Below are 27,906 nucleotides of genomic sequence, written 5' to 3' on the forward strand. Positions count from 1 at the left end.
ACTGAAGGGACTGCCCAGGAGAGGGTACAGGTAGACAGATCCACACTAAGCGGTTTGCATTTTATTTTCCAGACAACAAAAAGCACCAACTGTTTTTAAGTTGGGAGATGGCACAATTGATTTTTGTTTTAGCAAATCCCTGTGGGGGCAACATGGAGGATCAACTGGCAGAAAAGAAGCTGGAGGTGGGAAAATTATCCAAAGGCTGGTCCAATAATCCAGACAGAAAGTTTGAGCATCTGAGTGGGGGCTATGGCTATGATGAGAGGAAAGACTCAACTGACACAGGCCACAAGGACAGGCCTGATGGTACCTGGATGTGGGCTGCCCCAGAGGGAGCAGAATCAAAGGTAGCTCCTTTGGGAACAGGTCGTCACTGGGAAAGATGTCATTGAGCTGTGAATTCAAGGCTCAGCAAAACTAACTCAACTTACAAAGCCAGGTTCCCACCAGGGCTGGTGGCCAATTGGTCAAAAATATGGTCACTACAGTAAAACAACAACAACAACTAAACATCACCTATAAATGCTTGACTGGGATCTAGCAATGGTTACCAATAAAGACAAGAGCCTGATAGCAGAATACAGTTAATCAAGTCCCCATGCCATATTTTTAAACAATAGAAAAAAGTACATAAAGCTCCTCTTTCTCACTAGAAATATATTACTTTTAAGTATCTACATATCATCTCCACTGAGAAGAAGTCTCTACGGAGCAAAAACTTCCAAGTCCTGGGCTGGAATGGGTCTGGGCACCTCATGCGCAGCCCTGGGTTTGCAGAGTTAAGAGGGCTTGCTGGTTTTGTCCTTTGTTTCTTCAGCAGGTCAGTAAGGAATGGCTGAGAAGAGTTAGGGGAAAGGGAAAGAAGAAAGATTAAAGGGGCAAAAGGGGAAGGAAGGATAGAAGAGAGAAACGCATACTATATTGCAAAAACATAGCCGGTATAAAAACCATCAGATTTTTTTTTAAAGCACTAATTTGATTTTGGTGGAGTTTCCTCTTTAAAGGAGCAGTGTTGAATGCATCAGCATGAGCAAGAAGATTCACAAGCAAGTTGCCTCTGTTTATAACTAATGTCAGCAGTAGGACCAGAGAGTCGTTCTTACCATGTTTCAGATGTAGGCAGCTGTCATTCTTGGACCTGTACCTGCAGAAAATTGTGTCTTTAACAAATTTTTATTGAAGAGGTTTTTGTACATTCCAAATACGTAGTAGCTACAACATCCTGTGGACTTGTTTGCTTTACTTTTTATGGTTCTTATACCAGCCATTTTTATTTGTGCAGTACAAGTAGTGGGGCCTTACTTTTAATGAAAGAAAAAGGGGAAATAAATAGAACCTCACTGGTTGATGCCTTGAATTAACATCCAGGAAAGATAAACCCTATTGTCATGTTTTCTATTTTCAGAAAACCCAAGCCACAGAAAAGATTCTCAAGGACACACATAAGGTAGCATATTATAAAATCAGAACAGAAATTGTTATTGTGAGGAGCTGTGCAGACAGAAGCACAGCAGAAGTGTTAGAGAGGATGTAGACAATGAAAGCAAAAACAAGACAAAATCCACCACAGTTAACAACCAGGATTCCGGGGGACAGGGTTTGGGAAAGGAGCGTTCAGACGTACCTTCACATAGTCACATTTAAAAGAAAGGTCTTTTAAACATTTTTAAAGACTCTCGGGAAGGAAAGCAGAGTTTAGAAAATCACAGGTTACAGGTGCAGAATAAAGCAGGGTGCAGAAGATGCAGACTACTTTAAAAGGTGTTTGTCATAAGCAGGAGAACTGACTGGGAAGTCATATGGTGCCTACCTGATGTCGATTCCTGGAGTTTCTCTCTCTTCCTCTTCTTCTTCTTACCCTGGAAGAAGACGGCACACAGTCACGGTACAAATTAGATTGTGAACACAGGCAGGAATGGGACACAACAGTACAAAAGGCAGGCAGGCAACAAAGAAGGTGCCTCCTTCTCGCTCTCTTTACCATCTGTACCTAGAAACCGAGAGCGAAACGAGAGAGAAAGTTCTTACCTCTTTGTGACCTTTGTCTCTACCGCTCATACTTTACTATCAGTACTGACAATGGAAGTGGCCTCCCACATACACACCAGGGTAATGACGTGCTAGGCCTGCGGCCACAGATGCCCATTCAAGCCAAGCCCACTTACGGAGGCATTCTGTTAGCAACCACCACACTTAGAACCCACTTCTGGTGGTGGTCATGATAAATCTTCCTTCCTGTCAATTCCACCATGTAATTAAACATTCATGATATTAGGTGAAGACCCTTAGCCCCCATGGCACAGGCCTAACATCATCAAGGATAGCGGCAGAAAGGTAAGATTGAACCTGAGAAAATGAAAGGTAATTTCAAAGACATATCTGGCAAATTTGGACCTTGTTTCCTAAAACAGACACAATAACATGAATACTCATGCAATCTTAAATACATCTCGAAATCACCTTCAGCACAGATTTACAATTTTAAGTCTCATTTATAGTGCTCCAATTTTCTGTTTTTCTTCATAATTTCCCCTAAAAAATAATTATAATAGGGCATAGACACAGTACATATTCAATTTATATGTATAGTAAATGGCCAACCTGGATTAGGACGGTATTTTCAAATAACTATAACAGAACACATATCACATCCAATAGTTCCAACTTATGTCGCTGTAATAATCACATTAACCAAGAACAAAACATAAAACTATAGGGTTACATTGAACATACTGTGTGAATATATAAAAGTCTATATTTTTATGCACCTCAGGATAGTTTTTCTACATGTCACGTGACCAGACCGCTGAAGCTTTAAAGCTTTGGAAGGTTGACTCAAACCAACCTCCCAAACAGCAGATATTCGTGACCCTGGGAAATGGCATATCAAAAATCATGGAGTCGTCTTTAACACTATTATTAAAAGCAGTCTGGGAGGAGGGGAACAGACAGAGGGAGAGCATGCTTCTCCTGGGTTTCCCCTATCTTCCTTTCAAATGGCATTACTGTGGTTTTCAGAAGACGCTATGAGGTGGTTTCATGTGTCAGGAACTTCTCCTCACTTTCTCCTCCTAGCTCCCATTTGCCTTTCAACACTCATCTCAAGAGCCAGCTCTTCCGGGAACCTTCTCAGCCCCACTCACCTCTCATCCCCTCCGGTCTGGTCGGTCCCCACCCCTCCCCCTCAGGCAGACCTCACCGCCAGAACCCAACTCCTCCCAGCCCCTGTAGCAGGCTGTGTCCCTGAGCCCCTCACCACATGGCCCTTGGCTCCTAAAAGCACCACCTTAGCATCTCAGCACATCTCTGCCACTTTGCGCCATGACCAGCATACATGACTGTGGCCTGAGGTCACACTGCTAGCGTCTTTGAGAAATAACCTGTATTAAATTCTAGGTATGAACTAACATTTCATGGTAGACAAAAAAGACCTAAGTAGTTTCAATGTACTGATGTCAACTTACACAAAAAACTCATTCAGGTGTGGTAAAAATAAAAATATTCTTCATTAAAATTATATATAATACTGGGGATATTAAGCATTAAATTTAAAAGCTCTAACAATACAAATATCTGGCTGATCTCACCTAAGAAAATATATGCACTGCTGACTTATGAAAACTTCCGTTATAAAAGTTATAAAAAATAAACGTGCTAAGAACTAAAGTTATAAAATCTATGATGCCACAGAATAGAGCATTGTAATATTAAATACCTGAGATATAATATTTAATATGATGAGGATAGGGATAGCGATCTGACACCAACTGCTAAGATCCAAGGCATGTATCTTGTTTAAACGCCATTCCTATGCTGTTACTTTAAGAATAATCTCTTTAGCTAAAGCGCTATCACTTGATTAACTTCTGTTTGCCTTAGTAATTAATAGGCTTATATTTATTGTTATAAAAATTGTATGTGACAAAGCTGGGTTTTCCCTTCATTCCAGGGGATCCCACAATCAAGTTATGCAAAACAATTTCCTTTAAAAATTGTGCAGAACATCTTTAAAGGTAAATTCATATTATGCTGGCTTTCTTCAAAACTACTTTCTTCTCATCTCCCCACATGGAGAAAAGGAGAGAGGGACAGAATATGTGTTTATCTCTCTCTCGCTCTTTTTTTTTTTTTTAGATTTTATTTATTTGACAGAGAGAGAGACACAGCGAGAGAGGGAACACAAGCAGGGGGAATGGGAGAGGGAGAAGCAGGCTTCCCACTGAGCAGGGAGCCCGATGTGGGGCTCCATCCCAGGACCCTGAGATCAGGACCTGAGCCAAAGGCAGACGCTTAACGACTGAGCCACCCAGGCGCCTGTGTTTATCTCTTTTTAAAGTTTTATCCTTTACCTAAGATTCAGAAACAGATACTTCCCTCAAAGACATTCAATAGGCAATGTTAAATCTGTACAAATTCACAGCACAGCATAGCCCTTGCATGGGTCAAATCTATCCAGAAAGATGCTAATTATTGCCCAGAGAACAGAAGCACAGCTCAGGGGAGAAAACTCTTGAATTACAGCAGTCTACTTAAGAAGGCGCTGGGAAGACTGTGCTAGCCTGCTGCAGAGAAGGCAAACTGCATAGATTTTGAAAGTCAGGGAGACCCGGGTATAACTGCAATTTAGCCACTATATGGCCGTGGACTAATTACTTAACCTGTCTAACCCCTCAATTTCCCCCATACTGCATTAAAATGCAATACTACTACTCATGACCCTAAATTATTGCAAGGATTAGAAAATATCACAGAAAACATTTAAGACAGGTCTTGACAATAGGCATATGGTAGTTATTAAAGGAAGCAAACAGGAGCTCAGGAGGGTCCAGGGAGCCGCTGCTCCTAAGTAGCAAGCACCATGACTCTTCCTTCCTGGGTCATAGTGGTAGCCAGGGTTTAAGCTTCAAATCCTGACCAGTAGAGACTTTCTGCAGAGCACATTACAGGAAACAAATGTGTTCCAAAAGTCCTGGTGTTCCATTATATGGGATGTATGACCTCAGACAGGGGGCCCCATAGGACCATCTACAGCAATGGTCACACATTAAATTATGTATTAATGGCTTCACCCTCACCCTTTTTAAAAGGGACAATTCTACCTAATATTAAGGCTGTCCTACTTGGCTTTTCTAATGCCAGGCTCACATGGAACACTGAAAATGATCTTCAAAAATTTTAAATTAGGAGCTTAAATAATCAAAATCGATCCCTTCCATAAAGTATAAAACTGAAATATATAATTTATAATACACTTTCTCAGTAATAGCCTTTGCTGTATCACGACCACGTTAGTAAAACCTACAAATTCTAAAGTAATAAAATAACGGGCCCTATAAATGGGGTATTTCTGGCCAATTAGGACAACTTAAAAAATATAATACCTACTCCATCTGAATAAAATACGTAATAGACATCAAGGTACAGTACTATGAAACAAAAAAATTCTTAAATCTAGCTCTAATTAGTCTGTGGCAAAACAGTCACTTGAATATATTCTTTTTTAAGAATTAGAAAATATCCTTTTGGAAAGAAATTTGATAATAAGTATCAAAGAGCCTTTATAATGTTTATATACTTTAACTCAATAATTCCACTACTGTGAATCTATCCTACAGAAATAATAGCCCTAAACACAGAAGAAAAATTGTTATGCATAGATATCTTCATTGTAGGATTATTTCTAATTGTAAAAAAAAATAGTAACTTAAATGTCTAAAAACGAAAAAAATGGTTAATTGTGACACTCACTCAAAATAATATAATATAGCCATTAAAATTGATATATAGAAACACTATGCTGTAACAGAAAAACGCTTATTATATATAAAAGCATTACACCAAAGTGTATGTACACACACACACACACACACACACACACACACAATTATATCCAAGTTAAAAAACCATATACACAGAAAAAATACCTGGAAGATAATGTAACTAGTTATTACTAATGTCACCTTTACAGGATGAGATTATGGGCTTTTAATTTTTATTTTAAAGATGTATTTATTTATCTGAGAGAGAGAGAGCACGAGCAGGGGGAGGGGCAGAGGGAGGAGAGAATCTCAAGCGGACTCCTTGCTGAGCACAGAGCCTGATGTGGGGCTTGATCCCACAACCCTGAGACCATGACCTGAGCTGAAATCAAGAGTTGGCTGCTTAACTGACTGGCCACCCAGGTGCCTCGAGATTACAGGCTTTTTAAAAAAATTGTTTTTCACCAACATTTTTATGGATTTTTTTGGATTAAACTTTTACCTTAAAAATGTATTATATAACCAGAGGAAAAAAAGTATGATAGCTCAAAGCTTTCCAAATGTAATATATCCATGAAATCTTTGTTATAAAGTTCATTAACTTCCCAAAATAGGAAAGAGTACCGGCATTACATAAACAGTAGTCCTCCCTTATCTGTCACTTTGCTTTCCACAGTTTTAGTTACCCCTGGTCAAGCAGGGTCTGGAAGCAGACAATGCTCCTTCTAATGTGGCGTCAGCAGGTCGAGAGCAGCCTAACATAACATTGCAACACCTACATCAGTCATCTCACTTCATGTCATCATGTTACTGTCTCACCTCCTCACGAGGAGAGGGGGGAGTACGGTACAATAAGGTATTTTTAGAGAGACAGACTACATTGACATAACTTTTAGTACAGTATATTGTTATGATTGTTCTATATTATTATTGTTAATCGCTTACTGTGTCTACTTTATAAACTTTATCATAGGTATGTATGAATGGGAAAAAACATAGTACATACAGGGTTCAGTACTATTGGTCGTTTCAGGAATCCACTGGGGGTCCTGAAATGTATCCCCAGCGAATAAGGGAGGATGGGGGGAGCCACTGTACTCTAAAACACATTTCCATCACAAAAGTAACAGAAAGGGGGCGCCTGGGTGGCTCAGTCAGTTAAGCGTCTCCCTTTGGCTCAGGTCATGATCCCAGGGTCCTGGGATCGAGTCCCATGTGGGGCTCCCTGCTCAGCGGGAAGTCTTCATCTCCCTCTCCCTCTGCCTGCCGCTCCCCCGGCTTGTGCTCTTTCTCTCCCTCTCTCGCTGTCAAATAAATAAATAAAACCTCAAAAAAAAAAAAAATACAAAAGTAACAGAAAGAATGAGTGAAAGTAGCGAGCTGTTGGTATGCAGAAGAGCTTACATAATTGTCTCTTGCAGACCAGCCTGGATACAGCTGCATATGTAGCTGTCTTTCCTTCCGTGCTAATTCGTAATATTTAGCCTGCTCTTCACGGGAGAGGGCATGCCACTAAAACAAAAAGAGGAAGGAGAACAAATCAGGTAAGCAAAAGAGAAATAATATTACATATTTCAAACATCAAAGAATGAAAATATTAAGCACTTAAAGTCTGATTTATTTTTAAATGACAGAAGAGCAAGTCCTGCATAGACCCACTCGGAATCTGGAGGTGAGAGTGCAACTCAAACTTTGGTCTCTATCCTGTTCTCCCATATCACATGGAACACATCAAAAGCAATTAAATAGCCGAAGTAAAATGATCTGTCACCCACTCTTTCTCTTTTCCAGTGTAAATGAGAACTTTCACTGGTGACCCTCAACACCCAACTTAGTGCTTTTTCAGTCTGTACCATATTCTGGTATTCGAGACCAAGTACCATTTATCTATGCAAAATGTGATAATTTCCAGATGTCTTTTCCACACAGATGCATCCTCACCTCACATGGACACTCTCCCACTCTGTCAATATGAAGAGTCTGAAACCTTCATCCTATGATCCTGTCTATAAAGCAAGACCTCAAGTCAGTCTGTCTCTGTCCCATCACCCTCTCCTCACACTACCTGTCTAGAGGGAGCATACCGATAACACGGTCCAATCACACGTGCGCTCTTTATGGCTATGGTTTTTAGCTTCCTTCTGATGGAAAACAAGGAGCACTATCTAGATTTCTTTTGCCATCTAGAATCTGAGACTGGAGTATCTAACCTGGAGAATGTAATGGCTGATATCCTCCTGTGAACTTTCCATTTCCCTTTTAATAACTGACATAATTATGTATCATATACAGCAAAATAGCTTGTGTACGCAAGGCATCCGTTCGGAAATTTAAACAGCTTACATTTGCACATTGCTCTGCATATGTTTGCACACGACTCAATCTAGGTGCCCTAGCAGGCAGTTTTCAAGTATTTTCCCCACTTCTTCAGTGCTAGGATCTGCCAGTGGAACCCTCCAGGAGAACCGGCTGGACTTTGGGGGACCAACTAGCCAGAGAGGATGGCACGGAGGCGAAGCCACAGGAGGGGCAGACCTGACCCACACCACACACACCCACACCCTGGGTCAGCTCCCACCTGCCCACTCCTGCTCGCCCCAGCTCTGGGGTGCTAGGAGGGTCTTTCTCATTCATGGCTACCCTGCCTAATTGATTTTAATTCCCCTGTCCTAGTTTTAAAAAATAAGGCAAAGAAAAGAAAGGTGTGGCTGAACTGGAGTGGGGAAAGGACAGAGGAGTGAGGGAGAGAGGCAACGAAAGAGAAAAAGTTCTCCGGGAGGAGGCTCCTGAGGTATGGCTAGGCAGCTTTCCTCAAGAACACAAACACCTGCTGCTCCTGTTTGTTTCAGGACCAGGGACCTGATCTCAAGAAGAACGCTGAAGCACCTTCCGCAGCACGCACCCTCCCACTCCAGCTTCCAGCACAGGCGGTGCCTAAGGGCAGGGCCTCGGATTCAGTTCCTCTGGAAGCCCCTGAAACCAGCCTGGGCCTCAGTGTTGGATAGGACAGATGGCTTATTTTTAAATCACTTTAGAAGTGCAGAGTATCAAGTAGTTAAGAAGCAGGACTTGGGTCCGAATCTAAAGGCAAATCAGGTAATATGCCTTTCTTTTTAAAAATGATGGGGGGCCAGGGGAGCCGGACACGCTGGGGAGGTGGAAGGAAAAAAACCCTGAAAAAAAAGTTACCTGAGACACAGTTCTTTGTACCCGCAGAACGAATACAATTAGTGAAATCAAGCCTAAGAAGGAGGCATGTCTGAGGCAGTGCTGCGAGTTTAAACCAGGCTTCTCCCAACCACTGGCCTTGCTTAATCTGGAACACTGACCCAGTACTGAGACCTACATAGGGCGGAAAACAAACTGGACACAATGGAAAAGATCTGCTTTGATTGTCTGTTGGGGTTTTTTTGTTTTTGTTTTTTAAAGAAAAGACTGATCATTAATATTTACACAGTTCTGGTGCTAAATGTGATTGGCAAGAGGCAAAGTGTTACCAGTAAGGAACAAACAGGGAGACAAAAAGGAAAAAAAAGTAAAATTATAACTTTTGTAAATTTGTTTATCCATTTGACAAGTCAGAACTCTCTTAAACTAATGCAATATACATCGGTATAATTTTATATAGTCTCTGGCAGCTTTAGAACTTGCTGAGAAAACCTGAAATAAGTTTTATAAAATTTATCTCTCAAAATATGTATGGAGGTTAGGTCTTCTACCCAAACAACCAGTTATTTTTGAGTTAAAACGGGACATTTAAGTTGACAAAATGATCCCAGCTAACAAAACTAAGCAAAATGCAAGGAGAAAAAGGCCACGAACTATTTACTTGAATTTTCAGTTGCTTTTAGTTCCCTGGTATTTCTAATATTTTTAATCTACCCACAAATAAAAGATCATTTACCAGAGTAAAACAGTAGGTAAAACAATGGTATTAAAGCCTTGTAAATGAAAACAAAAAGTCTAGTACAAACAAGAAATATGGTCTTTCTTTATAGGAATTTCTGAAACACAATGGGCTTTTAAAAACACGTTTCTATCTCTTGCTTACTGAAAAACTGAATTTAAAAAAAAATCAGATTTCATTGTCAACATTTCCCAAGTTGTTGGGAAAATACCAATTTAACTTTAGAAAACGTATACAGTCCAAGATAAAAAAAATTCTGACAATAAATTTGCAAGAAATGGACTTTCTTTACAGCCTGGAAGGTCTGAAAAGGCTTCTTTTAAAGTAAGATTTGTGCTATTATTATTTATAACATGAAGAAGAAAACTTTAATTCAAATGACTGAACATTTCTTTTTAGATATACAGTATAAATGAATAAAATCAAAAAGATAAAATGTGCCAGAATGGATTTAAGTTCTACTTTTAAGAATTCTAATTATCCCAGTGTAAAACTTCATGATTTTAAAGCAGGAACTTTAAAGAACTAGCAAGGACTACCCTGCCAGAGGGGAGTTATGAAAGGATAGAAAACCTGATCTTAATCAAAGATCTCAGAGACCTATAAATAGAAACAGGTGTCCAAATCAAAGACAGAGAGAGATCCCAAATGAGAACCATCTTTTAGGACACACGCTCTGATCTGGGGATCGTTAAGGGAGCTGAGAAAGTAGCAATTGTTGGAAATGTGCATTAAAAATAGGAAGCATACCTCCGTATCATATCCTTACTTACTCTCTTGAGCAGGAAAATAATTCCCATTGGAGGGCCAGGGGACCTTTAACTCAAAAACGGGAAAAAAGCTAAGAGTTTTATATAAACTGAAAAAAGAACATCAACGCTTCTTTCCCTCTGGTTTCTTCTTTTAAAGGGTCAGGGGGAATGGTCATCAGCCTTTAAACTTTTAAGGCGAAGTTCCTCAAAGATGATGGGAATCATTTTTCTGCTATGCTCTCGCTTGGGAAATCACTGTAATTATTGTTATTAAGTGTTTAAGAATCCACAGGGAGGGAGAGTATTGTACATGGGGCACCAAGAGAGCTATAATCTGCCACCACACCCTACCCCCTGAAACCCTGGTGTCCTGCAGATTGGAAATAACTGCATTTTTATTCTATCCAACAGGAATCGATAATGCAAGAGAGCTTACTTCCCTCTATCTGTTCATGTGGCCTGGAAATCTTCTGCATGTCTTCCATTATGAATGTTGAAATTTATTAGGTTTGTATCAAACATGGTAAAAACAGCTAAAACACGATGATCTAAGTTTTACAAAGGTCGTTAGACCTTTCTCGCCTAAATGTTCACTTACAAATCATGAATTTCTTGAGAGGTTGCAAAAACAAATATGTAAGGTCATAATTTAAGTAACCTATCACACATATATGAAGAGCATCAACAAATTAAAATGAAGCATTTCTAAAATTATAATGTAATATTAGAAAAATTCCAATTTTTTCCACCACTCCTCAGATACCTAACGTTTTAAAACCTTTTCAATCCTGAGAAAAGCACCTGGAAAGATTTACTGGCCTCTGGGTGGTGGTTGGATAAAGAAATCTTAGAGTGCCTGTCCTAGTTGTAGCCTAGTGCCTGGTATACGGTAGGTGATCAGAAAAGTATCCTGGCATGAGTAAAAGAAGGAATGAAAAGAAAGGAGGCAATGCAGAAACCACGCACATATATACTTTAAGACCCAGAGAGCAATTTTTCTAGAATGAAGACTTCTCCAGCTCATATAAATTCGTCCAGTTAAAGCTTCTGAGTAGAACAGATCTACTTCTGTCTTGGAAGGAGTGGCCACCTGTGTTTGCCCGGCTTCTTCTAGAAGCGTGGCTGGTACTGCAAGGCCTTTCTATAGTTCCCTATGTGGGCTAAGTGCTTTCTTGCTTCAGACACGAGTGCACACACCTGTCACTCCATCTGGGGAGGGTCCACCTCTCCCCACTAATCACGTGGTTAATTTCTACTCCTCATTCAGGTCTCAGCTTAAATACCATTTTCTTAGAGGGGCACTTCCCTAGCCCCCTGTTGCTCTTTCTCATAGAATCTTACTCTTTACATTCACAGTATTTATCACAATTTTAATTATACACTGGTAATTATCTGTCTAGCATCTGCATCCTGTCACAAAACGTTAAGCTCCATGAAGACAAGGACCCTATTTTATTCAGCAATTATTATCTAATGCCTACTAGAGTACCTGGCACATAAAAGACACCCAATAAATGATAACAGGAAAAACAGTTAACATTTACAGGAGGTTTTCTATGTGCCAGGTACAATCTAAGTTGTTAACAATGCATTCTATCGTTTAATCCTCCTAAAGATTATTATCCTATCTTCTTTTACTTCCCAAAGTGGCTGTGATTATACAAACGCATTCTATGATCACCTTTAACGAAACAGTTCCAAGGTCACCATAAACATTTACATCCCACCCCCCTACTTACCCTTCTGCCTAGAATCTGGTTGATAGCTGCACTTTCTTTTAAAGTACACTCAGCTACGACATTCGCTCTCATTTCTTTCATGTATAACATAAAAGCATTCAGAGGCTTCTTAATGTGAGGTCTTTTTGGCTCCTGTTCCTTTCTCTGTTCATGCTGAGGCTTCCTAAAAGGTGGTTGGGATGGTGTGGGGGGTGGGGAGGGAGGGACAGGGGAAGGAGGACATGGGAGGAGAGAAGCAGAGCATCTGTTCATGTCACCAGTCAAACTCAGGCCAGGGACAACTCTCTAGGAGCTCTATAAGCACCCAAAACAGCATCAAATTAGAAAAACAACTCAGTAGGAGTAAGGATCCTTTGGTTTGAGAAAGTTTACCTATAGCTACAGAAGTGTTTGACGAAAAATGGGCCCTGAGCCTGAGCTCCTTGGTTACCTCAGGAAAAGCCAAACACATAGTATGGGTGGTTATTCCTCTTTCAGAACTGAGGTTCTAAACTTTTTTGGGTCAAGGGCCCCCTTGAGAAGCTAATGAAACTTTAGACTCTCTGCCCCAAACAAATGCATGTTGGCTTTGCCTACATGTGCAGGGGTTTTATGCACTATCATATGCACCCTGCCACCCCATCCTCCCGTCCCGGTCTATAGACCCTAGACTAAGGAGTTCAATTACTAATCTCCTCAGGGAATTTAGTCCTGCTATAACAGCCTGAGACAACCCTGGCCTGATAGGGGATCCTGGGCTTGGTTTGCCCCTTTCCCTTGAATTCTGTGCTTTTGAAGCCTCGAGCAGGGTTAAGTGCAAGTCCGGAAGGAAATGCATGGAGCCCTCCGGTCTACTGCCCCCAGGTACCATCAGGTGCAACAATCAGAACCCAATTAAAACCTGGTAGTGAATTGCTGAACAGCTCAAGATTATTCAATGCCCACACTCTGAAGATTACTCCATTTTGGTGAGGCTCCCTTGATCTTTTGAGGTCTGTGCTCCATTCCAATCTTAAAATCAGTGCACTGAGTATCAAGCTGCTTAAAGTCCTCAGGGGCAGAACTTTCAAGGCAGAGACACACTGATTTTCATAATAAAAGAGAGGGAGGAAATGTTCAACAACAGCAAGAAGAAATTGTGTTGAAATCCTCAGTTTGTTAAGGCATTCACAGGTGAAACCAGATGCATACTCACACGTGCATTAGGTCACTGTCAGTGTGGGGATGCTCCTGTTTGACCTGAGGCGTTACAATAGCTGGATGAGGGATGCCAGTTGTGTGGGGACCAGGAGGACCAGGAATCATATGATGGGAAAACCTGAAAGAAGGAAAGAAAGGAAAACATATGTACTAGTGGCTGTTGTAGCAAAAGGAGGCAGACTTCTGAAACAATGCACTAACTGCTATTGGCTGAAAGTGAAAACACATCTTTACACACAGGAGTAATTATGAATTAGAGTGGGCCAATAATTAATTTCTCTCTGTATTCAAGTGGAAATATTTATACTTATTCTGTGTGTAACAGAATTTTTTTCAAACTAATAGAATCAGACATTTTTCCTGGGAGGGCTCTGGGTCGTAGAATTAAAAAAAAAAAAAGTCAATTTTCTTGCAAAGCAGTTTTCAAAGAAGAATTTCAGTAAGTGTAATTGCTGGAAACATAACACTTTATTAGGATTTAGCTTTTTAAATGATTTTTAAATGAAAGCTAAAGACACCACATTAAAATATCTCTGCCTACATTCCTAAGCAAACTGTCGCATTAAGTCTTCTCAGATGGTTGGCTTCTTTATTGATATCTGGAGAGAACAACTGAGAAAATAAGGGATGGGAAGTTTGTTTTCAGTCCCCAATTTAGTAAAGCTGCCATCAGCATCTTCTAAAATAATCTTCTATACAGAAAGAAAGTACTATTTGAAAGATCTAGTCTTATGGAAAACTGGTAATAAAATTAAAGGAAGGCTACAGTTCTGCACCAGGTAAAAACTATACACACTAAAGGCTTTTCTCCTGAGTACGCTTGGTAGAGCATAAAAAAAATCTTTAAATATCCACAACCGTACAACACAAAGGAGGGCAACTGCCATGCAAGAAAAATAAAAGTACTTTCAGTAACTGCTTTGATAAATTTGAATATGCTTTAGACATTTGTGCTTTTCAAATGGTTTTATTTATTTATTTATTTATTTATTTATTTATTTATTTATTTATTTATAAGCAGGCTCCACGCCCAACGAGGGGCTTGAACTCACCACCCTGAGATCAAGAGTTGCGGCGTGCTTTACTGACTGGGCCAACCAGGTGCCCTGCTTTTCAAACTCTTTTAAAGTGAACATTTAATTCAACAAGAACAATGTTCTCAGGTCTTTTACCACAGCCAGCACAATTAATTCCTTCATCTGGGAAGGAAAGAAGGAACTCTGCTTAGATCAGAAACAAATTTTTAAAAATTAAGGAGGCGTGGGAAAAATACAAATATTTTGATTAAGTAATGATGCTCTGCTACATGTACCGTTTGCAAAGATACATGATGCTGGTCATTCGCATGGGAGAAAATCCGGTCACCCAAGAGTTCTTAAAATGTTAAAAGGTGTAAAAATATATTTTGGGGGAAGGATATTAATTTCATCCCCCTCAACCAGCTAGATTTACAATTTACTGAGCACATAATGATTTTTTAAAAAGCTGAAATTCTCCCCAGAAATTGCCAATTTCATACCTATATAATAAAAAGTGAAGATTTACAACCAACTGCTTGACTTCCAGCACAATAATGCTAGCTCCCTTGAATAAGCCACATCGAACACACAGAGGATGCACAACAAATGTGCGTGTACATCAAGCACAGACACCATCCTTTCCAGAAGCAAAAGCATTACACAGAGCAGTGTGGCCGGCAGATCTCACAGAGCTTCGCTTGAACTAAAACATGTCCACACAGGGCCTGATTCACACACTAGGACACACACCCCGCATGGCCTGACAGCCAATAAGCACCATTCTTTCTCTTCTGACCGCCTTGGTCCAGGAAGGCTCTCGACTCCCTGGGCATTTTCAAACACTGTAGCATTAAACAGATACAACTTTCCTCAAAGGAAGCAAATTACAGAACTCAGACCAAACCAGTCTTTATCCTCCCCCTTACCCCACTCCCAGCATATTTTGAATCAAACAAGCTCTTCTTAGAATGTCTGCTTTCAGGGCATTTCACATCCCACAGTCAGGTGGCAGTGAATTCTTTTGGATGCACCGTTTCCCGGCTGTTGCTGAGCCCATCTCCCCGAGGGCTGTGGCTGGTGCTGGTGGGGTGCAGCGTTTGGCTCCACCCAGGGCTCTCTGCGACACCTAGTGTGGGAGCCAGGCACACTGCACAGACAGACGCGTGGCTGAGTTATGCACCCTCCTAGCCAACCGAGAGGCAAGCAGAGGCGCACAAAATGCAAGCGCAGGAAGAGCGACTTGTCCTGGGGTGCCCAGTTTGCACCTGCACCTACCTGGACATGGAAGTGTCGACTGACAGTGAGGATGGATAGGGTTGCCTGAATCCTCCCGTGATGGGATATACAGGCTGACCTTGCCTGAGGTCACAGAAGAAAGGAACCCATCAATGACAAAACACGAGTTACCAACCAGCAATAAGGGTTTGATGAGGAGAGAAGAGGGGGTATTCAGAAAGAACTGCGTGGGGGTCATTACAGAGCACAGCATTTCTTCAGGTATCCAACTGCTTCACTTCTTACTCTCCACCCCATCAAAGCACCATTTACCCTGAAGAAAATCTCCCACCCTCAACTTGAAAAGCAAACCAGGCCATGAATGACCTTTTACCCCTTCCTCTCTCCTGACCCCACTAACGCTTTGAACAAAATAGGCATATAACACATGTTTACTGAATATAACAGATCCGTGAGAATGGTGAAATAACTACTTTTAGAATCTTTAAGAAACTTCAGGGAAGGAAAGAAAGGGGGGAAAATTTATATAAAAATGAACAAATATTTTAAAAACACTGCACTCCCCACCCCTTCATATACCCAAATAAAAGATCAATTCATTGGAATTACTCCCTCTCCACTCTGAGAATCCCATCTCTCTCTGTTTTTCCCTACATCTCACATTTCTCATTTACACAATCTTTATTCCCAGCTGCCACTCAGCACAGGATTACTGCCCCTAAGTAGTAAGTTCAGACAGAATAATTGATGTAGGTTTGGAAGTATATGCACAATCAATTAAACTCAAACAGTTGACTGGGAGATTTAGTGCTAAAGAGAGAGAGAGAGCGAGCTGGAATTTCCAAGGCAGGATGACCCCTTCTTGCTGAAGAAAGATAACGTAAGGATGTCAAGGTAGGGACTGGGGCAGTGATAGGGGGCTTTGGAGACAGAGGGTCAGATAAAGAAAGGAGAGGGTTCCTCTGCTAAAGCTGAAGCAGTGTTTCCATGGAGTGAGCAGCGGGGAGGAAGGGATGGAGAAGGAATGGGAGTGGGATGGGGGTAAGCTCTGTGCTAACAATAACATGATAAACATGGGCTGCACTACGTACATAAAAGTCTTTCTTCCAAAAATTTATTTCCTTTCCTTTACCTTTATAATTTAAAATATTTTGAAAAGAGCAGTAAGAATTTTTTAGAAATAAACAACAAAATAGAGTGTTTGGATTCCGAAGAAAGGAAGCCCAAACATCAGGTTTTCACTTGTCTGAACTCAAACTGGTGCTTACTTTATTAACATTCAAAAAATGCTTTTGTATTTTTGAATTTCTAGTTGCCATTTCCTTCACTTGCTCATTTTATAAGCAAAGACTGATATTCAGTGTGTCTAAGTTTGTTTCAAAAATAAGTTGTTCATAAAAAACTAGACAAGAAGAACCACACTGAGCACTTTGTATAGGCATAGCAAATGCCCAAAGCCACAAATTGAATCCGTAAGACTATAAGCTTCAAAGCAAATGCTACACAGTCATTTTCTACACATATTAGCAGAGGGATTCAATCCATTTCAAAGTCTGTATATTTTTTAATCTTTCAAATTGAAATGAAATAAAGTTAGCACTTTGCTTGTTGATGTGAAATTTCTTCAACTCCACAAGTGTTATCATTCATAAAGCTGATTTCCATGAATGGAAAGAACATATGCTCAAATGCCTGACTGAAGGCTGCAGGAAGGATCTTACCAGCCAAGAGGTGGGGTAATCTGTCCAACACCACCTGGAGACAGGGGATAAAAGGTAGGGATCTCAGGAGCTGGAGGATGTCTGGACATGCCTGTTCAAAAGAACAATGGAGAAGTAGAGTTTTCAGATTCACAGGACATTGGACTATAAGAATAAAAGAAAAGCAATTAAAATGCTTTATGCCATTAATACTTAAGGTCTAGCATGAAACAATGCTTATTGGATGCATTTAATTGCAGTCAGTCTGTTAGCCTTTCTCAAGATTTCAAAATCTGAAAAAATAGGTCCTAAATAGGACATCTTGAGGAACTCTTAAAAGAGTAAATAGGCTGCTGGTAAAACAGTGACCATAGTAAGATTTTTAAATTATTTAGTTTGCCCTCATTATTCCACTTTGGTTAAGAAAATGGTAGACAATTGTCTTGTGTAGAATGGAAAATGACAGCCTTCATAAGTAGATGGCCTGCCATGGTGCTCAAGGATTAGGTAAATTGCCACTTTCTTATTTTCATTGGCTCCCTTATGGACACATAGATTTGGGAAATGTGATACCTCAGAGGATCAAAGATTAATTAGGAATCATCTTCAGCCCCATAATGGTCACATTTGATATGATTCATCTGGTCTCTGCCACTTCAGCTCCAACTAAGCTCTTCATCAAGTTGAGTCCTCTGGGCTCCAAGGTCAAGCTGTTCTGGATTAGTTGTATTCCACAGAAAATGAGAATGCCACCAAATTGTTTCTTGAGCTCACACTCCCCGGGGGCACACTGCCCTATAACTGTAAAAACCACCTAAAGATTATACCTAATCCTAGTCCCATATGACATCTCTTTGTTTAGGCAAAAAATTTTGAAAACAGCAGTAAGAATGTTTTAGGAATAAACATCAAACTGGCATATTTTACCTTGGGTACAGAAAAGGGACACATGCATAAAAATGCAAAATATAAAAACTTAGATTCCATGCATTTGGGGGGAAAGTGATTCTGATTAGAAAAAAGCCACAAAAGTTTCTTTATATAGCTAATCTGGCCTAAAAAGGCCACTTCCATATATGAGCATGCATTTCCAGGTTTAACACCCAGAGTATGCATTCAATGGTTGTATACTGACCAATATGTGGAATCAGGTGAGCATATGAAAGATGTTCTTTATTCTGTTTTTTTACTGTTTAAAATGCCTATGGGTTTCATTTGGGTCTTATAAGATATTTAAGGTTTTGAACATATGGGAATGACTTAAGAAGTGTGGCCTTCAAAGTTGGTGTCAATTCAACTCTGAAGTTAGGACAAATTATTACTCAACTCTTATAGGAAGCAGGTAGGAAGAAGGTTTTTAATCCTCAATAGAGAGCTTACATGAGATTATCTCGTTTTGCTGGTTTTAAAAGATTGTCTCAAATCCCCCCCCCCCCCGACTTTTTGGCTAGAAGTGCCACTACTTTGGGGTCACAGCAGACCCCAAATTTCATACTCTGGGATTTTTTTTTCTTGGGTCTGGGGAGGTTTGGGCAGTAGGGGTGAATCTAGTGGAGCCTACAATGATGATTCTTGACATGTCAGAATCACTGGGCCAACTTGCTGCCCCCCCTACCTTTGAGATTCAGAAACCTCCCCAAACCTCAGGGTCTGCAGGGGGACTGCTCAGTTTAAAACAAACAAACAAAAAAACCAGACTAACTCAGAAGAACTTTGGAAACTGTGGAAATTTGAGCTTGAAAATCATGACTACAGGTCACAGACTACCAGAACTGTCTACTTTAATCCCTTTGTTTTGCAAATAGGGAAACCACGGTCTGCAATGATTAAGTGATTACTCAGGCATCCTGTTCGGGTACATAGAAAATACGTATTTTCCTGGAATTTCATCACTGGGATACAGACAGGTAACTTGCTTGCAATCACATATCTATGCAGACAAGCCTAAAATCTTGCTCTCCACTCTCGTCCATGTTCCATGTAAGCCTGGAAACCCTGCAGCAGTGATTCTGTGTAGGAGCAGGACTGATGCAACTGAACACAGTACAAACCAGCTGGATTTGGGTTTACGGCTCAAAGGAGGAAAGAGGAAACTACATTTACTTACCACCTGCTATATTCTAGTTCTATGCTGGTATTTAGTTTGACGGTTTCTATTAAATAAATTCCTACCCCCATTTCAAATACACCGCTCTAATGTTTATAGCTCTGAGAAATCCTTCTTCCCTGTTTGAAACTACAATGTTTTATTTGTACTTTTAACATGGTACTTAAGATGTTCTTCATTTTGTTTTATAGTTAGTTTGTGCAAATGATTTCCTGCATGAGCTTATATACTGCTTGGAAAAAAGAGACGTTGTTTTACCAATCTAGGTATCCAACTACGGTTGTCTCCAGAGGAGGTTCTCAATAAAGACTTCTGAATGACTGAACAAATGAACAAGCGAATTAAAAGTGTTTAAACAGACCCATTCTTCATTCTGGGTCAATATTGCCAAGCATTTTGCACGTATATACTTGCATGTATATACAAGAGTACATGATGTGGCTTCTTAGGGTCATTACACAAGCAGAAAATGGATCTGTGTTTTTTATATAGCCTATTGTTACGGTAAGATCCCAGAAGTGTGTGCCTCTCCACCAACTGCTAGGCTAGTGAAGACACGTTTCATATCACTCATTTAACTAGTATTTATTGAATACTCACTATGTACTAGAGGCCAGACACAGCACAGCCTTAACGATTTTTAAGCTTTTATAAGTAACTTTGATAATTATGGATGAAATGATTCTGGAGTCAGACTTGTATGGATCTTCAATTCTGCCACCCACAAGCTACATATCTTTGAGGAAGCTACTTAATTGTTATTGTTCTTTAAAATCAGTATAAAAATGGAATAGGGATTGTTGTGAGGAATAAATGCATGAATACATGTAATACAGAAAAGTGCTATGTGAGTGTTTGTGGTTATTTATAAGGATACAGTGGGTAATACAAAGACTTAAACAGGTATATAAACCTAGTATTTCCCCAAATCTCTTTTTAACATTTTTACCAGATATAATGAGAAGAAAATGACTGGCATTAGCTTCCTCTCCCTTTCCTGCACCCACACACATACCTCACACCAACACACAGGGAGGAAGGTAAAAATGAATGTGCTGCCTACTGTGAAATTACCCTAGTTATTTTCCTACAAATGAGAATGAGTTCTGCTGACAAACGGTTTATATTTATTCGATAGTTCTATCTACCGTTAGAGTATGGACATGATACTGTTTTTTTTTTTTTTTTTTTTAAATAAAACTAACCAGCCTCCTAGGAACTTTGAAATTAGTAACTCTGACCTCAGTACCACCACATTCTAACTAGTTTAGCTACATAATATAACTAAAAAGGCCGGCAGTATGAGAGAAAGAGAGTAAAAGCAAGAGACCTAGTGAGCTTTTTATTTATTTTTTGGTGATGAATATGACCAAGTGGAATGATATAAACCCAAAATCATGTAAATTAGTTCTTTTCAAACCAAAGTTTACATATCCCCAGAGATAAATGGTGACAAGGTATGTAAAGTCTTTGTTTACAAAAAAGTAATTAAAAACACTAATTAACACAAATTAACAGTAATTAAGACAAACACAGTGTATGGAGTAGAATGCAACAATCACACAAATTTTTAGGCCAAAATAAGGACTTCAAAGACTATGCAGTTTTCTGATCATGCCCCCTTGTTCTTTCTCTAGTTCTAGAGTTTAAAAATTAAAAAAAAAATTTTTTTTGAGAAGCAATGATATAAATTACAATTAGTAAGGCAAAACAAGGTAGGGCAGCAGAAGAGATGGAAACAGAAGAGAAAATATAAATGTAATTGGTAGCTAGTCAAAAACTTGTCTTTTTAAAAATAGAACCGTCCTAGAATTCTTGAAAGAAAAAACTACTGAACCATCATGTGTTATTGTTTAAAATAAGTTTGTTTCAAAGTGCTTAAAACAGGGTCTAGGACATAGTAAGCACTATGCAATTATTAAATAAATAGTTTAAAAACAGGTAAAAAAACACTCAAATTCTTTTTGCTAATAGCTGGTTTGAGGCTTTTATATCTATCTTTAACTGTCATCTACAGCTTTGAAGGTTCCCAGATATGTATCTCTAGCTCAGATATTGCTCTGGGATGGTGACCCATAAATTATCTACCCCTTCTCTCCCTCCAGATATCTATAAGGCACTTGAAATCACCATGACCAAGGTCATGATCTTCCCTCTTAAACTCCATCTTCTTCCTAAAATACATTATCTTAGTTCCCTTTCTCACCATATGTCCTCCGATCTGTCTTGGATGTTTCTTACTCTTTGGAGGTCCTCGATAAAAGGGAAGTAGAGGAAGGATTGGAAATGAGGAATAAAACAGAGGCAAACCGGGACACATCTGCATAGGTGATTATTACCTTCCCTAGGTAAAGGTACATAGTTTCACTCAAGCCAAAGTCCAACAGTGACTAAGTCCTCAAATAAGCTGTCTGTTTTAACAATGGATGGAAATGAAGGCATTACAGATTTAACCTACAAGAGCTCATAGTAGTGGGAAAAAACACCCAGCCTCTGAACTCCACTCTTTTTTTACACTTAAAAATTTTATTGTCCACTGTGGGTCAACGATTGGGCTGGACAAAAGGGTGAAATGCTGGTGGTAGCATTTTTACACCTTTACATTCTCTGCCTTCACATGGTTCTGTAGGATCTTTTATTTTGAACTTCTAAAGATCCTGTTGAGGTCCAAGTGTGTATGCACCTGGAAAGAAAAAAGGCCATCCTGCAAATTTATCCTCAAAGTGTGCTCTAAGCAGAATGAACCAGAAGGCTTAGAGAACCTGAGCTCTGAGTCCTACAACCAGCCCACACTCATACCCATCAGGTTAGAGAAACTGGGCATTTTGATTTTTTAGACCTCTTATGCTGTATGTTCTTCTATAAATGATAAAGCAGCAGAACTGAGTAATAATGAAGAGAAGTAAAATAGGATTCATGTTACTTTGACTTTAAACAGAGATGGTTTTGTACTTTATTATTATATCTAAGTTGGTGCTGGCAAATAACAAAAAGAGGATAAAACGTAAGGACCAAAATGAAAAGAAATCACAAAAGACTTAAAAAGATAACATCTGAAGTAAAAATCTCCTATTTTGTCCCCTTTCTAACATTTTTCTAACACTACCATCAACACTTTGTACATGCAATAACTGAAGACTGTAGGGGGCACCGAGGACTGAATTTTTAGTGTATCTGTACAACATACTGGTTTACACTGTGGATCCTAGATTTTTAAAGCTGTCACTTCGAAAATAACCCCTTTATTTCTTCTTCTTCTTTTTTTTAATCCTGAGAAATAAGAGAGGCAACAACAAATTCTTGTGGGCTTATAAAAAACTGCTATCAAGTTAATTCCTCATCTCCTACAAATACATTTCGATCCACACAGTGACATAGAGCAAAGACACCTGAAAAGGCATTGGACTGATGAGATGTGGCTCCTCACTTATTGAGAAAGGCCTAAGGAGGCAGGGTCTCTCACCTTGTTTGGAGTTGACATCTGATGGGAGGTGTGGGGGGTGTGATCCTGGAGAAAAGTGCTCGTCGCTGTACGTGATGAGGGGGGTGAGAGGATGAACCGCGTGCGATGGCTGCACCACAGGCACCTTATTTGACTGCAAAGTAACCACAAGGTCAATGGTTAATAGCAACGCCCAGCTCCTGTCTCCTCTCCCAAAGAGAAAGCCACGCAGTAGCAGTAGCTGGACATCGGCATAACCCAAGAATCATCTCTGACCTCATTACATCTTCAGAATTTTTCCATGTTAAGTACTCCTCAAGTACATGAATATCCCCTCAAGAGACTATCAGTTATTTAATCAGTGTCCTTTGGAGATTTAGGTTGATTACAATTATTTCATAGGACATGAATTTCTGTATGTACATATTTACACTTCTTTTTGAATTATCTCCTCAGGTTATGTTCAACCAGGAGTTACTGAAGCAAAAGTTACAAATGTTTCATAAGCTCTTTTTATTCATTACATATGTCTGGCAATAAAAAGGCACTCAACTCTTCAATGAACAAATGAATGAATAAATATTACCAATAAACAACCCGATAAATATAAATTTGCTGTACTGATATCCCCTTAGTTTATAGAATTTGTAATTCTATAGTTGTACATCTTTAAGAACCATGTTACAGCACTTTTTTTTTCCACGTCTTATAGCTTTGTCAATCAAACATGACCATCCATTATGCTTTAGCATTACTCAGTTCATCTTCAGGTTCTCTAGTTTCCAGAAGTCTTAAATGATAAAAGGGAATTTCTAATCTTGAGTTTAACTGCATAATATGAAATATGGCTTGTAAGAACACTTTAAATTGTTAACATTTTATGTATTTTGACATTTTATATGTCTTATATAAATTTAAAAAACAAATTTTATTATTGAATTTGGAAGTCTAAAATTACCTAACAATAATACTTTTTAAAGGGTCAGGTTATTTTTTGGACTTTATCAATTTGAAATCTGGGTCTCTTTATTTGGTTAAAGTTGAATTTTTTTCTCTCTTCTACCCCCCAAAAGTGGTTGCTAAGCAAATCAAGTAATGTAAACAAGACTCAGGCAGTTTAACCTGATTAGGGAGATTGTTTTTTATAAATTCTATACCCCTTCCCCCCAAAAAGAAAGTAAACTCAACACAATTATAAACATGCAAAATATATATCTGATTTTAAACTCATCTACGAATTACAGCAGTCCCAGGAAGATCTCTATTTACAAACACTACAGTAATAAGTAATTGTGAATTTAAGAGGAATAAAATACAATGAATTTTGAATATTCACTAACTAGCAGACATGTCTTCCCCATAATTAGTTTGAATTAGTGAGATTTTTACTGTGCTATAAACTAAAATGCTTGTGAAATCTGTTTCTCCAGAAGCAAATATCTGTATTAAAAAAGAAATTGAGGAAGTACTTGACATCTGCACAGTATAAACTGCTTAAAATGTAGGTCCATATCTGAATGGCTGAGGGCCCTGTAACACAAGTGTTGTGTATGGTGGTGGCACCTACGACATACATGCTAATTTAAATTTGATTTTTTTTTTCTTTACAAATTAGATATAAAAAGTATGTTGCTCCAATGGGTAGGACTACCCTCGGGAAAATTAAGAACAATTATCCTAGTAACACTTAATTCTCTTTACAGCTAGTAATATTAATTCTCTACACCCTATCATTACAACCTCTACCCAAAAAAACTTATTAAAAAAAAAAAAAAGGAAGGGGGAAAAAATCACCCATTTTTAGACAATGATATAGTTTCCATACTAAATTTTCCCTGTTTTGTAATGATCAGCTCCTCTCTAATGGCAGAACTTGCACAGCTCATATAGCCCTGGGCATTTATTAAACAGAGCGCCATTATCAGAGCCCCATGCCTTTTCTCTACATACCTCAGCACAGACATCTATGCATATAAATGTGTAAAAGGTTAAAAAAATGTTTCATTGCTTTTCAAGTGTTAATGATGCAGTTTGCCAAATATACAGAATGAGCTTCTTAAATATAAGGAATTTAGAATGCTAGAGGAGGTGGGGGTGGATGCAGAGATAGGAGGATATTATTACAAACCCTTTTTAAAATGGAAACAAAAATCTCAACACCCAAATGCTATAATGAATATATTTCAACTCCACTAAACTGCTTTGAGTTTCATTTCAAAAGTCTCATAAGAAGCATAATTGCCAAGCAATCTACAAAGGTATTTTCTTAGAGTGCTTATAAAGAGTAAGCATTGCAGAAACCTTCTAGAAATATATATATATATATATATATATATATATATATATATATATATATATATATATTTTGCATGCCTTTCTTATTTCCAGAGCACCACCTTAAGGAACCTGCATTAGCAGGCAGCATCTTCTTAATGTCTGACCTATCCCTCCAGTCATATAGCTCAGAATCTGGTGCCATGAATTTTTGCTAAATTATGCTATCCTTGCTCTCCTCTTAATTTTACGGTTTTCAACACAGATTTGCTTTCCTGTGGGAAGGAGATAAGAAGCTGAGGATTTTAATTTAAGCTCTGGCCTTGTCTTATATTTTGCAAGATGGATACTGAAAGCAGTACTAGTAGGTGTGTTAAAGCCAACAAGGATTATGTCCATTTTTGTGGCCAAATAATAAAAGCAATATGAAATCTCAATAATATGTGTGAGCACAATTCTGAGGTTTATATTTTGCATCCTGCCGACCACCTCCACTATGTATATAAATGTAACCAACCCTATGCTACACACATATCACCATCACCGTCACGTGGCCAAGTGGCCACAGCCCTAAAATGTGGGCTTCCTCTGATATCAGGAGTTACTGTCCTTTGATATTATATGCACACAAAAGGCAAGAACCCAGGCACTGCTACTTTGTTCAATTTTTATGACAGACAATATAACCATTCTTAATTCTAGTCCTTTAATCTCCAAGTAGCAGTGTGGTATATGTTGTGGTGGGGAGTAGGGGAGGAACAACCAATTGACCACCATGGACAAATGTATGGAATTATAGTATAATGCATGATTATACCTGTAGATAAGGGCATATGTGTATATTTATTAAACACTGAAAACGTGCCAAGCACTCTTCCCGCACTGAAGGTCAAACTAGACAAGGTCCCTATTCTCATGCAGCTTCCTTTCTAGGGGCCTGGAAGTGGGACAGGAGTATTGGAGACAAAGAATAAGTATGTAAAACACCAAAAACCAAACCAAAACAAAGAGATGGCATCAAGTACTATGAAGAAAAGGAACTGGGTGACAGGAGAGACAGTGTATCTCTAACTATATGCCTTCATATCCCATTAAAGCTGTAAGAAACCAAAATTTCATTTAGTTTAAGATTCTTATTTTCTAAGACAGGAAGCTGAGAAACAGAGGTCACCAGGAAATGGACGATCAAGCCACGACCACCGTCAGCACTTCTAACAACACAGCCTTGCTCACGACGCAACTCCAGTGATACAGGGTCACTGTGAATAAAACAGGAATGAAAACCTCTGAGGTGGCTCACCACCGTGGAATCAAGTAGTTGAGAAATACCATCTTTTTGGCTCCTACTCTGTGTTGGCTACTGGACACCCAGTATCTCCCTTAACAGAACCCAAGGCTCCTGACTCCCGTTCTCGTGCTTTTCCCTACTACACATCTCCCCGTAAGGGAGAGAGGAAGGGTAAAAATCACGTTGATTCTTTTTCCATTCATACATACAACCAAGTACATTCACAGGTGCAGTCATTGGTACACAGGTACACTCACAGTAAAGTCCTAGCTTCCAGTGCAGGATCATGAAGTATTCCCAACGTATGTCCCCTGTTTCATTATCCCAGGGTAATAGCACCCACTATTATTCCACCTTTATGCAATACCTGGCAGCCTTAAGACATCCCAAATCCTCCACTGCTGCTCAGAGAGGTTCAGAAACTTACCTAAGCTCACATGGCAGTAAGTGGCTGAGCCAGGCCACAGACCCTGCTCTTCCAACTACTTAATCTCAGGCAGGTGAGCAAAGGGAAAAGTAAGAAAGATGGAAAGAGCAGGCACTCGAAAAGGGATAGAAAATATAAGGGGGGGGGGGGGGGGGAGATGCTAGAAGACTCACCTACACTCAGCACCCACACACGGCTATTCAGTAGGAAGCCTGCAATCTTTTCCCAAGCTTGAAAAATCATCAGGCCATCCTACCCACATAGCGCAGAATTATTATAGCAACTAACACCAAGTGCTTAGTGTGTGCTAAGCATTTTATAGTGCCTTTGAGGCAGGTACTATTATTATTCTCCTTTTACAGATGAGGAAACTGAGGCATGGAGAAGTCAAGTAACTTTCCCAAAGGCACAGAGCTAGTAAGTGGCAAAGCTAGGTTCAGATACAGAAAGTCTAGTTCTGAAGACCACATTCATTACCAGCACACCATGCAGCCTCCCTGAAGAGCCAAGTTCATAAAATCTTGGACACTGAGTTGACCATGTGGGCCATACCTGACAGTATGTGACATCGATGAAATGACTGTGTGGTCTCTGTCCCAGGCACAGGAATCTCATCAGACAAAGAGGCACCTCAGTAGAAGTGGTCAGAGCTGCAGAGACTCAACTGGCGCCTTTCTCTCCAGGGCGGGAAAACATTCCAAGGAAGCTAGCTTGGCTGCCATCCAGGCTGGTCCCTGCAGGTAAGGACCTCTTTGGCATCACAGCCAATAAAACCCACACCTCCTGTGGACACGAAGTGGGTGCCACTTAGGGATCCTGAGAGCCACCCCCGAAGAACTGTTCCCAGAAATGACCCACTCACCACTGGCAGTAACTCAAGCTGTCATGAGTGTTGTCAGCCTCCGAGGATGTGGTTCTGGGCAGGGCTAGAAAGTGGTTCAGCGCCCTCCTGGCTAAGGCCGCGGGCCTGCTGGTAAGTGCAGTAATTGGGGGAGAAACCTGCTGGTCTAGTAGCGAGTCCCCATCCTGCACATCTCCAGATTTCAACTAAACCCGCAGTGCAGGATCTGGCTG

At 39.7% G+C, this 27,906-nt stretch overlaps 1 protein-coding gene across 3 annotated transcripts in view; it reads right to left on the minus strand.

Moving 5' to 3' along the window:
- LEF1 (lymphoid enhancer binding factor 1) overlaps positions 1-27,906 on the minus strand; it is a 118,034-nt gene that overhangs the window by 12,955 nt on the left and 77,173 nt on the right. Inside the window, exons 4-11 of one of the 3 annotated variants that reach the window (XM_032400971.1) lie at positions 22,865-22,997; positions 17,316-17,406; positions 15,634-15,717; positions 13,335-13,457; positions 12,161-12,323; positions 7,167-7,274; positions 1,814-1,862; positions 1,107-1,147 (exon numbers count right to left, since the gene is read on the minus strand). In XM_032400971.1, coding sequence (XP_032256862.1) covers positions 1,113-1,147; positions 1,814-1,862; positions 7,167-7,274; positions 12,161-12,323; positions 13,335-13,457; positions 15,634-15,717; positions 17,316-17,406; positions 22,865-22,997 — 786 coding nt within the window. In that variant the 3' untranslated portion in view covers positions 1,107-1,112. The remainder of the gene's footprint in view (positions 1-1,106; positions 1,148-1,813; positions 1,863-7,166; positions 7,275-12,160; positions 12,324-13,334; positions 13,458-15,633; positions 15,718-17,315; positions 17,407-22,864; positions 22,998-27,906) is intronic. The other 2 variants (XM_032400973.1, XM_032400972.1) reach the window with 2 other exon arrangements.

The sequence above is a fragment of the Phoca vitulina genome, unplaced genomic scaffold, assembly GCF_004348235.1.
Source record: "Phoca vitulina isolate PV1807 unplaced genomic scaffold, GSC_HSeal_1.0 scaffold3, whole genome shotgun sequence".
Lineage (NCBI taxonomy): Eukaryota > Metazoa > Chordata > Mammalia > Carnivora > Phocidae > Phoca > Phoca vitulina.